This window comes from Theropithecus gelada, chromosome 16 (genome assembly GCF_003255815.1).
Source record: "Theropithecus gelada isolate Dixy chromosome 16, Tgel_1.0, whole genome shotgun sequence".
NCBI classification, from domain to species: domain Eukaryota; kingdom Metazoa; phylum Chordata; class Mammalia; order Primates; family Cercopithecidae; genus Theropithecus; species Theropithecus gelada.
In genome coordinates, this window is record NC_037684.1 from 46,620,656 (window position 1) to 46,633,502 (window position 12,847).

At 49.0% G+C, this 12,847-nt stretch overlaps 1 protein-coding gene across 1 annotated transcript in view; it reads left to right on the plus strand.

The window, feature by feature from the left end:
• Positions 1–12,847, plus strand: part of COG1 (component of oligomeric golgi complex 1) — a 14,958-nt gene continuing 2,111 nt past the window's right edge. Inside the window, exons 1-11 of the mRNA XM_025361917.1 lie at positions 1–345; positions 3,123–3,367; positions 3,516–3,697; positions 3,837–4,007; positions 6,587–6,743; positions 7,284–7,494; positions 7,827–8,618; positions 9,422–9,568; positions 10,070–10,231; positions 11,981–12,108; positions 12,594–12,702. Coding sequence (XP_025217702.1) covers positions 31–345; positions 3,123–3,367; positions 3,516–3,697; positions 3,837–4,007; positions 6,587–6,743; positions 7,284–7,494; positions 7,827–8,618; positions 9,422–9,568; positions 10,070–10,231; positions 11,981–12,108; positions 12,594–12,702 — 2,619 coding nt within the window. The 5' untranslated portion in view covers positions 1–30. The remainder of the gene's footprint in view (positions 346–3,122; positions 3,368–3,515; positions 3,698–3,836; positions 4,008–6,586; positions 6,744–7,283; positions 7,495–7,826; positions 8,619–9,421; positions 9,569–10,069; positions 10,232–11,980; positions 12,109–12,593; positions 12,703–12,847) is intronic.

Genomic DNA, 12,847 nt, shown 5'->3' on the forward strand with positions numbered 1-12,847 from the left:
AGTGGCTCGCCGGGGGCTGACGAGTGCACCATGGCGGCCGCTGCCACCTCACCCGCGCTGAAGCGGCTGGATCTGCGCGACCCTGCGGCTCTTTTCGAGACGCATGGAGCGGAGGAGATCCGCGGGCTGGAGCGCCAGGTTCGGGCCGAGATCGAGCACAAGAAGGAGGAGCTGCGGCAGATGGTGGGCGAACGGTACCGCGACCTGATCGAGGCGGCCGACACCATCGGCCAGATGCGCCGCTGCGCCGTGGGGCTGGTGGACGCTGTGAAAGCCACGGACCAGTACTGCGCCCGCCTCCGCCAGGCCGGCTCGGCCGCACCCCGGCCACCGCGGGCCCCGCAGGTCAGTCCCCGTGTCCCCACCCTGCGGCCCCGCAGGCGCGTCCCGGAGCCCCTGGCCTTGCAGGTCAACCCCGCCCCCCGCCGGTCAGTTCCAGACCCCGCGAGTCCTCACCTTCCTTAGCCAGGAGGACCTTACCCGCCCCTCACCCTTTAGGCCCCCGTCAGGGGACAATGCCAACCTTCCTTGCACAGATGCGGCTGCTGATCCGTTCTGGAAATGCCATTCAACAGTTTCTTCAGGCGCTTTCCCCCGACTTCCGGGCCTTGATTCCCACGCCTCACTGGGCTCCTTTCAATTTCAGCGGAAAACGCCAGGGGTCTCTGTCTTGACGGTTCAGCTCTCCCCTATATAACATGTGCTAACATTGTTTTTCTCAGATTTCTCCCCTGTGTTGACACCTGCCTTCCAAGTCATTTCTTCCTCTTCCCAACCTTCCCCTTATCCCCCCACAAAAGTAACTTCCACAGTCCCAAATAGCTCTTCCACCCTTTGGGAGTTGTTGAGGGTAGTACCAACGGTCAAGCCCTTACCTTTACGTATGTATGTGACTGGGTCTCCCAAAGTGCTGGGATTACAGTCACGAGCCACCACACCCGGCCCTTACCTTTTAATAGCTGAACATTTTCATTTTAAGAACTAAGGCTTTTTTCATTCAGGTTATCCTTATCCCGTGTTCTTACCCGCAAACGCTATTGATTAGATACGATGAGGAAGGATGGGAGGTAAACAAACACCTCCTCATATTGGAACTGCCGCTTGCATTCCTGAAGACTATTTATTTATTTATTTATTTATTTATTTATTTATTTTTGAGACAGTCTCTCTCTGTCGCCCAGGCTGGAGTGCAGTGGTGCGATCTCAGCTCACTGCAACCTCTGCCTTCTGGGTTCAAGCGACTCTCCTGCCTCAGCCACCAGCGTAGCTGGGATTACAGGCACCTGCCACCACGCCTGACTAATTGTTGTGTTTTCAGTAGAGACGGGGTTTCACTGTGTTGGCCAGGCTGGTCTCCAACACCTGACCTCATGTGATCCACCTGCCTCGGCCTCCCACAGTGCTGGGATTACAGGCGCGAGAGCCACCGCACCCGGCCCCTTAAAGAATATAGACCTAGCAATGAACGAAGTGAAAGTGCATGGAGGGTGAAAAAGGTAAACGGGGAAGTTGTTTTTAACAGCCTGGGAGAACTTACTGGGACATAGAAGAAGAAATTGAAAAGTACAGTCCCAAAATAATTGTGTGTATTTACCCTAGGAGTTCTGAAGGAAGTCAGTTTAGACTTGGGTCATTCTTAGTAAGGAGGGACCTTAAGGGCATGATGAGATTTGGAATTTAGGTTTCCTAGTCCATTTGTGCTGCTATAACAAAATACCTGAGATTGGGCAATTTATAATACAAGTATATTTTTTGCAGTTCTGGGTCTAAGATCAAGGCACTGGCCTTTGATGTCTGGTGAGGGCCTTCTTGCTGCATCCTCATGTGGGGGAAGGTAGAAGAGCCTAAAAGTTGCCTCCAGCCCTTTTATGAGGCACTAATCCTTTTGCTGTGGTTTGGATTTGTGTCCCGCCCACATCTCATGTTGAATTATAATCCCCAGTGTTGGAGGTGGGGCCTGGTGGGAGGTGGTTGGATCATGGGGAGGGATTTCCCTCTTTGGTCCTGTCTCATGATAGAGTTCTCATGAGATCTAGTTGCTTGACAGTGTATGGCACATCCTCCCACCTTCTTCCTGCTCGGGCCACGTAAGACGTGCCTGCTTTCCCTTCTGCCATGATCATAAGTTTCCTGAGGCCTCCCCAACCGTGCTTCCTCTACAGCCTGTGGAACCCAGGGCCAACTAAACTCCTTTTCTTTATAAATTACCCAGTCTTGGGTTCCTTCCTCCCTCCCTCCCTCCTTTCCTTCCTTCCTTCCTTTCTTTGACAGAGTCTCGCTCTGTTGCCCAGGCTGGGGTGCAATTGCACATTCCTGGCTCAACTGCAGCCTCTGCCTCCCAGGTTCAAGCAATTCTCCTGCCTCAGCTTCCCAAGTAGCTGGATTACAGGTGTGCACCACTATGCCCAGCTAATTTTTGAATTTTTAGTGGAGACAGGGTTTCACCATGTTGGCCAGGCTGGTCTCAAACTCCTAACCTCAAGTGGTCTGCCCACCTCGGCCTCCCAAAGTGCTGGGATTACAGGCGTGAGCCACCACGCCTGGCCTCAGGTATTTCTTTATAGCAGTGTGAGAATGGACTAATACGCTGTTCATGAGGGGGTTGTTTGAGGGAGAGAAAATCCTGAAGTAAGGATAGACTGAGATGAGTAGAGGCCTAAAGACTGAACCAGATGGTGGCTTGGTGCAGTCAGTACCTTCCTTGGTGAAGAGGAACAGTCAGCAAAGAAGTCCATGGTGCCGCCCAAAAAACAGAAGAAAAAGTAGGAAGGCTGAACATCAGAAAAGGATGGAGAAAGCTCACATGAGAAGTAGTCCACAGGGCTTCATGCCATCGAAGCATCAAGAGGATCACTGATAACCAGATGGTGAGATGAAAGTTTACCTCTCCATGGGGCTGAGCAAAAATGCATGCGTGTGTAGGAAAAACTATGGGATCTTACAACACTCCTGACTCCGGCAACTCTTCTACACTGGGCTTTGATGACTTGCTGAGTTGCACTGAATCCAGCTTAATAGAAGTTTTGTATCCTTAAATACCCCCAGATTTCTTCCCAAGCCTACGGAACACTGAGACTGCTTTTGTTCGTTCTTCTGGTTTAGTTCTGTGCCTTCCCCTGCAGCCACAGCAGCCATCCCAGGAGAAGTTCTACAGCATGGCTGCCCAGATCAAGCTACTCTTAGAAATTCCTGAGAAGATCTGGAGCTCGATGGAAGCCTCTCAGTATCTCCATGCCACACAGCTCTACCTGCTCTGCTGCCACCTTCACAACCTGCTCCAGCTGGATTCTTCTAGTTCCCGATACAGTCCCGTCCTCTCCCGGTTTCCTATACTCATCCGGCAGGTGGCAGCTGCCAGCCACTTCCGGTAAGTGGATCCAGAGTAAAGAGCTTCTCTGGTGGTGGCCAAGATTCACACTACAGGTTTATGGAGTTTGTCTTCTTTCCTGATGTACCAAAGCTCTTTACCCAAGATGGGAAAAATATCCTGGTGACCTTTGTCATCATTTTTTTAGGTCAACTATTCTGCATGAAAGCAAGATGTTGCTCAAATGCCAAGCCGTGTCTGACCAAGCTGTGGCCGAGGCCCTGTGCTCTATAATGCTCTTAGAAGAGAGTTCTCCTCGCCAAGCCCTCACAGACTTCCTGCTGGCCAGAAAGGCAACTATTCAGAAACTTCTCAACCAGCCACACCATGGTGGGTGTGGCTTCTGGCCAACATTTGGTCCTTAAAGATGGGATGGAGAAGGGTGAGCTGCGGGAGACTGAAGCCTCCAGAGCATCCTCTGTCTTTCGCTTTGGGAAAGGTAATCAAAGAGGATGGTTTCTTCTTTTAGGTGCTGGTATCAAGGCTCAGATTTGCTCATTAGTGGAGTTGCTGGCCACCACTCTGAAGCAAGCTCATGCTCTTTTCTACACTTTGCCAGAAGGACTGCTGCCAGATCCGGCCCTGCCGTGTGGCTTGCTCTTCTCTACTCTGGAGACCATCACAGGCCAGCATCCTGCCGGTGAGCTCTTAGCCAGGCTTTTTAAATTCTGGTTCACTCAACTGATAATTTGCTCAGCATCTACCGTGTGCCAGCCACCATGCTAGGCTCTGGGGATGGAGCGGTGAACTGGACAAATAGAGACCCTTCCTTCATCGAGGCCACAGTTGAGTGGTAGAAGCAGGTGTCAGACTCACAAATATGTGAATATCCATTTAGCGTCAATATTGGTCATTGCTAGAAAGACTAAGTACAAGTTGCCTTGGGAACATTGAATGGAAGGAACTCACCAAGGTCAGAGAAGGCTTCCCTGGAGAAGCCTTTAACCTGAAAGCTGAAGGTTGAGTGGAAGTCACTTAGGTGAAAAAGGCAAGGAACAGGCTTCCAGGCAAAGGGAAGAGGATGTGCAAAGATCCTGAGGCGAGGAGAAACTATAAGACAGCCAGTGAGACTGAGAGGTACTGGGTGAGGGGGAGAGCTGTTTGAGCAGAGACTGGAGGTGGGGCCAGGGGCTGGATAATGCCCAGCCTTGTGAGGGAGGCTAGGGCATTTAGACTTTATCCAAAGAACAATGGAAGCCTCCTGGGACCTTCCAGGCTTGGTGTGGACCCTGTTATATGTGCCCGTGCATCCTATACTTTTATTTGGTAGCATTTATCTCAACTGAAATGAAATAAATGCATTTGGCTTTTAGGTGGCAATAGATCCCCTTGGGGCTAGAACAGATGCCGAGAGCTCACTTAGGAGGCTGTTGCCACGATCCAGGTGTCAGCCGCTGGAGCTTGGGTTACGAAGGAACAGTAGAGAGGAAGCTAATTGCACAGCTCAGACATCTGTGTAGGAGGAGAGGATGTGGTGACAGATTGGCTATAAGGATGTGAGAAGGGAGGTGACCAAGTTAAGTAGAAAAGGAGCTGGTTGGAAGCGGCTGATGACGGGTTCACTTTGCAATGGCCCAGTGCTGTGGCTTACATCCATTATCCCAGCACTTTGGAAGCCTAGGTAGTCCAGGAGTTTGAGATCAGCCTGGGCAGCATAGTGAGACCCCATCTCTACAAAAGATAAGCATTTGCTGGGTGTGCTGGCATGCCCTTGTGGTCCCAGCTATTTGGGAGGCTGAGGCAGAAGGATCGTTTGAGCCAGGGAGGTTGAGACTGAAGTGAGCAGTGACTGTGCCACTGCATTGCTGCCTGGGTGACAGAGCGAGAACCTGTCTTAAAAAAAAAGAGGAAAGAGAAAACGTTGCATTGGCGATGCCTGGGGCCTTGGAATGGGACTGTGAAGTGGGCAGGTGCCTGAGAGTCCAGAACAGATTGCTGGGAGGTCTGGTTGGAGACACACTGTTGTGCGTCTGCATGTGGCTGTTATTTCAAGCCGTGGGAATAGATGACGTCATCAGTAAGAAGCGATGACAGAGGACTCTGTCTTATGGAACTCCAGAAATCCAAGGTCAAATGGAGGTGTCAGCAAAATTGACAAAGGAGATACAGCCAAAGGTAGAAAGGAAGCAGAAGAGTGTGGTGGTGGCCAAGTGGCTGTTTCCAGAGAGAGGTGCTTATTGTCGCCTCATCTTAGCTCACTTTATCTTTCACCTCCACCTCCTTATGCTTCACTTTCCCTCTACGTGCTTACATCTAGTACCTCATCCCACTCAGGAAGGGGGGGTACTGGCTGACTTGTCGTGGCTTTAGAAAGCAGTACAAGGGGCCTTGGGAGGGCCCCGGGCTTCAAACTCCGGAGGATGCCTTATACTCAAAACACAGTGAATGAGGCCTCCCAGAGTTGCACAGTACAGGCCTGTCCCCTTCTTGACAGGTCACCTCTGAAGAGCTATGAACGACTCAGTTAATCAGAATAAGCAGTCATTGATTCTTTCCTTCCATCTTTAAGGGAGGTAGGAGGATTGAGAGGAAAGGGAAGCCATTACCTTTTACTTTTTTGACAACGTAAGTTCTACTTTGAAAACCCCCAGAAACAAAACCAAACCAAACCCAGGACTGCACAGCACTCATTTCTTCTTTCTACTCTTTTGATCCCTGTTTTTTTTCCTCCTGATCTTTGCCATTCTTCTCAACCAACAGAATGACCAGAGTTGTGGGGTGGCTGCCACACTCCGTGATGGGACCTCACACGTGTCCTGTACTTTCTCTTTCCTTGTATTTCAGAAGTCCAGCTTGACCTTCCACAGGAAAACTTGATGAGTTTTGGAAATTCCTTCTAAGTCCATCTTTTATTTATTTATTTTTTTGGAGATAGGGTCTCGCTTTGTTGCCCAGGCTGGAGTGTAGTGGCACGATCATGGGTCACTGCAGCCTCGACCTCCTGGGCTCAAGTGATCCTCCTACCTCAGCCTCCCAAGTAGCTGCAACTACAGGTGTGCACCATGGCGCCTGGCTAATTTTGTTTCCTTTTTGTAGAGGTGAGGTTTCACTGTGTTGCTCAGGCTGGTCTTGAATTCCTGGGCTCAAGCACTCCACCCGCCTCAGCCTCCCAAAGTGCTAGGACTATAGGCATGAGCCACTGTGCCCGACTTAACTCCCTGTTTTAATGTGCACTTCAAAGGGTGGCCTAGATGGCTTCTCACTTGGCCTTCTCTTTAGGAAAGGGCACTGGTGTCCTGCAGGAAGAGATGAAACTCTGCAGCTGGTTTAAACACCTGCCGGCGTCCATCGTCGAGTTCCAGCCAACACTCCGAACTCTCGCACATCCCATCAGCCAGGAATACCTGAAAGACACACTGCAGAAATGGATCCACATGTAAGTAGCCAGAAAGAGCTTCCCTGCCGCTGGCAGGAACCACCCATGCAGCCTTGTACGGGGCATTACGAGGGTCAGCAAGGCATGTGCAGAAAGCCTGTCCTGAATGGCGTGCTGCCCATCAGCCACTTACTCTGTGGCCCATTGCCACCTTTGAGGTCATTCAGCACCCACCAGGGGAGAACCAAGAAGGAGTTTGTCTTTCAAAAGGTTATGTGGGACTTTTAAATTCTCTTCATATGAAAGTTCTGCAACTCCTGTTTTTACTTAATGCATTGGTTTTTTAAGCCATTCCACAGGGTCCAGTCTTCCTTATATCCTCAGGGAAGCAAGGGTAGGTCTGGTGCGGGCAACAGACTGCATGCCCCACCCCAGCCAAAAGGCTCTGTGTTGCTACAGATCTCTCAGTCCTGAGACACATAGATATTTATCTATTGGAACTCAGCTAAGAGATTGTCAAATGGGATTCTGATGTTTTTCTTAATAAAGATGTGAACACCATGCCTCTGATGGAGCCCAAAGAAAATGATTCTGTTGCAGGTGTAACGAAGACATTAAAAATGGGGTCACCAACCTGCTCATGTACGTGAAGAGCATGAAGGGCCTCGCGGGAATCCGGGACGCTATGTGGGAGTTACTCACCAATGAGTCCGCCAATCACAGCTGGGATGTGCTGTGTCGGCGGCTTCTGGAGAAGCCGCTTTTGTTCTGGGAAGATATGATGCAGCAACTGTTCCTTGACCGATTACAGGTGAGCTGGACAGTCACATGGTCTACCTGTTTTATGGCCAATCCTAGTGGTATTTTGACAGTCTTGCGGGACTTCCGTCACTTCCCAAGTATATTCTTTTCCTGCTTAGTAACAGATACAGAGTCTAGAGCTGAAAATACACCAGGCCTCTGTCACTTGGTCGGGAATGGGCCCATGTTCATCAACAATGGCTTTATTCTCTGCCAACACCATGCCATCTTTCTGAAGATGGTGAACCTTCTGAATGCTAGGATAAATTACCATTTGGTACTCTTGTTTTGAAGCGTCCTTAAAGGAACTGTGATTAGAACTCTTCTCTCATTCTCTTTTAGACTCTGACAAAGGAAGGCTTTGACTCTATCTCCAGTAGCTCCAAGGAGCTCCTGGTTTCAGCTTTGCAGGAACTTGAAAGCAGCACCAGCAACTCCCCTTCAAATAAGCACATCCACTTTGAGTACAACATGTCGCTCTTCCTCTGGTCCGAGAGTCCTAATGACCTGCCTTCCGACGCGGCCTGGGTCAACGTGGCAAACCGGGGTCAGTTTGCCAGTAGCGGCCTCTCCATGAAAGCACAAGCCATTAGCCCTTGTGTACAGAACTTCTGTTCTGCCCTGGATTCTAAGCTGAAGGTTAAACTAGATGACCTCCTGGCTTACCTCCCCTCTGATGACTCGCCACTGCCCAGGGACGTTTCTCCCACACAGGCCAAGAGCTCTGCTTTTGACAGATACGCAGACGCAGGGACCGTGCAGGAGATGCTGCGGACTCAGTCCGTGGCATGCATCAAGCACATCGTGGACTGCATCCGGGCAGAGCTGCAGAGCATTGAAGAAGGTGTGCAAGGGCAACAGGATGCCCTCAACAGTACTACGCTGCACTCAGTTCTTTTCATGGCCAGACTCTGCCAGTCCCTGGGAGAGCTGTGCCCCCATCTGAAGCAGTGCATCCTGGGAAAATCAGAGAGCTCAGAGAAACCAGCAAGGGAGTTTCGGGCTCTGAGAAAACAGGGAAAGGTGAAAACTCAGGAAATCATTCCTACACAGGCCAAGTGGCAAGAGGTTAAAGAAGTACTCCTCCAGCAGAGCGTGATGGGCTACCGGGTCTGGAGCACTGCAGTTGTGAAAGTGAGTGATGTAACTACTTCTTACCCCTGTCTTGTCTCACTTTTGTCATATTCCAGTCTTGCCAACCTCAATCGGCTCCTTCAGTAGTAAAGGCAAAACATTTCTTATTTCATACAGTTATTTTATCTCTGCCAGAAAGTTCAGTAAAAACTTTTTCATTCATTTTTAGCTTAGATTCTGTAGACAGAAAAGCTGCATTTTTTCCTTGCATCAGATGAGAATGAAAGACTTTCTGCCTGTATTTCCTCTCTTTAACCTAAATATCATATTCCCAGTAGTCTCCACTTGTACCTTAAGAGGTGGTATTTGGGCCAGGCATGGTGGCTCATACCTGTAATCCTAGCACTTTGGGAGGCTGAGATGGGTGGATTGTGTGAACCCAGGAATTCAAGACCAGCCTGGGCAACATGATGAAACCCCCTCTCTACAAAAAGTACAGAAATTATTCTGGTGTGGTAGTGCATGCCTGTAGTCCCAGTTACTTGGGAAGCTGAGGCAGGAGCATTGCCTGAGCCCAGGAGGTCGAGGCTGCAGTGAGCCGTGATTGCGCCACTGCAGTCAGCCTGGGAGAAGAGCAAGACCCTGTCTCAAAAAAAAAGAAGTGGTATATGACATTGATAGGGTAGTTAGCAACAAAATTCCCATGGCTGATATCATTGATAATTAGCCAAAAGAGGACTGATACCATCACTGTTCCTACAACTTCAGCAGCTTGCGCTGTTCTCAGGATTACGCAGACTGTTTTAAAGAAACTCTACAGAGGATCTGAGTGGCTTGTATGGATATTTGCCTTTTATTACCAGGTTTTGATTCATGGATTCACCCAGTCATTACTTCTAGATGATGCTGGCTCAGTCCTGGCCACAGCCACCAGCTGGGATGAGCTAGAAATTCAGGAGGAGGCAGAGTCTGGCAGCAGCGTCACATCCAAGATCCGACTCCCTGCACAGGTGAGCAGGTCCCATCCCAGCAGGCACCATGGGCTGAAAAAGGGAATATAACTGCTCCATGGAAAAGAAGAAAAGATTTTAGAAAATCATTCAACATACAACTTCTGAGGAATAGCTGAAAATAACATCTGTAACTTTCTACTATGGGGGCATAGTAGATGTAGGGCTAAGTAAATGGCAGACTGTTCAAGAAGTCAGTTAACCATTCTTTCCTTTTGTAGCATAGGCTCTGTGCTAATTAGAGAACCACTTACTTGCCGTGAAATCAGCAGCATAAAACACAGGCACCTCTGCTAGATCAGCCTCAGACCGCAGAGGGGGTAACAGCAAATTGCACTTAACCAGGGGCCTTGTGTCTGCTCAACAGTCTGCCTGTAAGAAGCGTTGCTGAGAGGGGCCAAAGTCCTGGCAAACAGGCCTTGTAAGATTAAGTGGGTTCACTTTCCTGGTGTGTCATTTAATTGGTGCAGTTGGCAATGTGACATTTCTTTGTTCTTTTAGCCATCCTGGTATGTACAGTCCTTCCTGTTTAGTTTATGCCAGGAAGTTAATCGGGTTGGAGGCCACGCCTTGCCAAAGGTGACATTACAGGAGATGCTGAAAAGCTGTATGGTTCAAGTAGTAGCTGCCTATGAGAAACTTTCCGAAGAAAAACAGAGTAAGGTAGGTGTCTGAATGTTTGCCCATTAAAAACACAAATTAAATGAAACAAAACCTTAGTTTTGTCTTGGGTTTGAGCAATTCACATCAAAGACTCAAACTGTTAAGGATCACCCAGCCCAGGCATCGGGTCCTGTAAAAATGCTCTATCTTAGGAGTGGCACCCAGCGTTGTGAGTTTACTTACACCCATTCTGAAGAGTCGAGCAGATCTTCGCTAAGAAGGCAGCTCAGCACAGATGGAAAGACCAAGACCCAGAACTTTGGAAGGCTGAGGTGGGAGGATGGCTTTAGCTTGGGAGTTCGAGGCTGCAGTGAGCTATGATCGCACCACTGCACTCCAGCCTGGGCGACGAAGCAAGACCCTGTCTCTTAAAAAGACAAAACAAAAAAATCAAAAAAACAATGAAAAGGATCAGAGCTTCAAAATAAAAGACCTGGCTTCCAACCTCAGTGCTGCCACTTGTTCACTGGCGGCTCCAGGCAAATCATTAACCTCTGTTTCCTCAGGACCAAATGTGATCCTGTAGATAAGCTGCTCAGTGGTTTCCTCACTTGTAAAAGGCAGACAGCCCCCCCTCCCCATCCCAGCCATAGCACACCCACCTCAGGGGTGACTGGGTAGTTAGAGAACGGTTGCCTGCCACACGGTGTGACACACAGAGGTGCTCGCTTACGGGGAGTTCTTGTCTCCCAACCGTTCACACCACTTTCACTGTCTAGGAAGCGTTCTGCCCTTGGTGTATAATCCCATTTCATTTGTAACTTTTTTTTTTTTTCTTTTTTGAGACAAAATCTCACTCTGTCACCCAGGCTGCAATACAGGGGCGCCATCTCGGCTCACTGCAACCTCATCCTCCCAGGCTCAGGAGATTCTCCCACCTCAGCCTCCCAAATAGTTGGGACCACAAGGCATGCGCCAGCACACCTAATTTTTGCATCTTTTGTAGAGACAGGTTTTGCGATTTTGCCCAGGCTGGTCTCAAACTCCTGGGTGCAAGCAAATCTCTCGTTTCAGCCGCCCAAAGTGCTGGGACAATGGGCAGGAGCCACCGCGCCTGGCCAGTAACGTTTTTTTAAGAAGGAGCATGTCAGGCGCAGTGACTGACACCTGTAATCCCAGTACTTTGGGAGGCCAAGGCAGGCAGATCACTTGAGGCCAGTAGTTCGAGACGAGCCTGGCCAACATGGTGAAACCCCATCTCTACTAAAAATACAAAAATTAGCTGGGCGTGGTGGCATACATCTGTAGTTCCAGCTACTCAGGAGGCTGAAGCAGGAGAATCGCTTGAACCTGGGAGGCGGAGGGTGCAATGAGCCCAGATTGTGCCACTGCACTCCAGCCTGGGCAACAGGGCGAGAGTCCATCTCAAAAAAAAAAAAAAAAAGAAAAGTCCCAAGAAGGAACAAATCCTGATTTTGGAAAGAATTCAGTAAGTCTTCTCTAATGAGCTTCTTCAAAATACTTTTCCTTCATGCAAGGAGCCTTTTTTTCCCTTAAGAACAACCATTTACAGCATCTGAGGCCTTTTTTAAGGGCCATTTCTCTTCCCTGCTGTTAGGTTTTTAATTTTAAGATCAAGTTTCTAACATAACTTGTTTTGTTGTTGTGAGATTAAACTGACCATATGAGTATTAAAACCATCTGCTTCTGAATAGCAAGCTGAAACTCAACCAAAACATGAAGCTGTTTATTACGCTCACATACCAAGTCCTCTCTCTTCATGGGTGGGGACCGGGAATTCATTTGCAGAAAGAAGGTGCATTTCCGGTCACCCAGAACCGGGCGCTGCAGCTGCTTTATGATCTGCGTTACCTCAACATTGTTCTGACAGCCAAGGCCGACGAGGTGAAGAGTGGCCGGAGCAAGCCAGACTCCAGGTGTCGTATCCTCTACTGAGCTATGTCAAGGCAGTCTCTTCCAACAGCAGATAGTCCCTTTGCTGGGAAGCCACCAGAGTCAGCCTGTTATACAGCACATTCATTGTGTTTGTTTTGAACAGTAAGTGCTCATATTACCAGCAAGTTAAATAATGGCCGCCTGCTGGATAAATGCCATGGTCAAGTGAAATAGGTGGACTGTCCTTCGTCTCTCTTCTGAGTCAGCCTAGCAGCTGCTGAGTATCATTTGAGCACTTAGTGCTCTTCTTATAGACAGAAGAGGGGGAAGGGGTGGGCTTCACTTAGACATGATGTCAGGTTGAAACTCTTGAGGGTGACTTAAGCACTATCATCAGTGACAAATGTACTAAGCCAACAACTACGTAGAATGAAATCCAACTCCAAGATTTCTACAGCAGTAGGATATTATGATGGTTTTTGATCCTAAAAAATGTGGACAGTAATGATCCTAATCCTTTTCTCAGAATTGAGAAAGTGACTGACCACCTGGAAGCCCTCATTGATCCATTTGACCTGGACGTTTTCACACCACACCTTAACAGCAACCTTCATCGCCTGGTGCAGCGAACTTCTGTGAGTCAGATCGAAAACATGCTCAGTGCGAACCAAGCGCCACAGGCTGAAATTACAAAATTAACCTGCTCCAGCACGTAATACTCCAGGATGCAGTGTAGGGAGGGGGATAAGACACAAATAGCCGAGTGTAGTTATGAGAGCT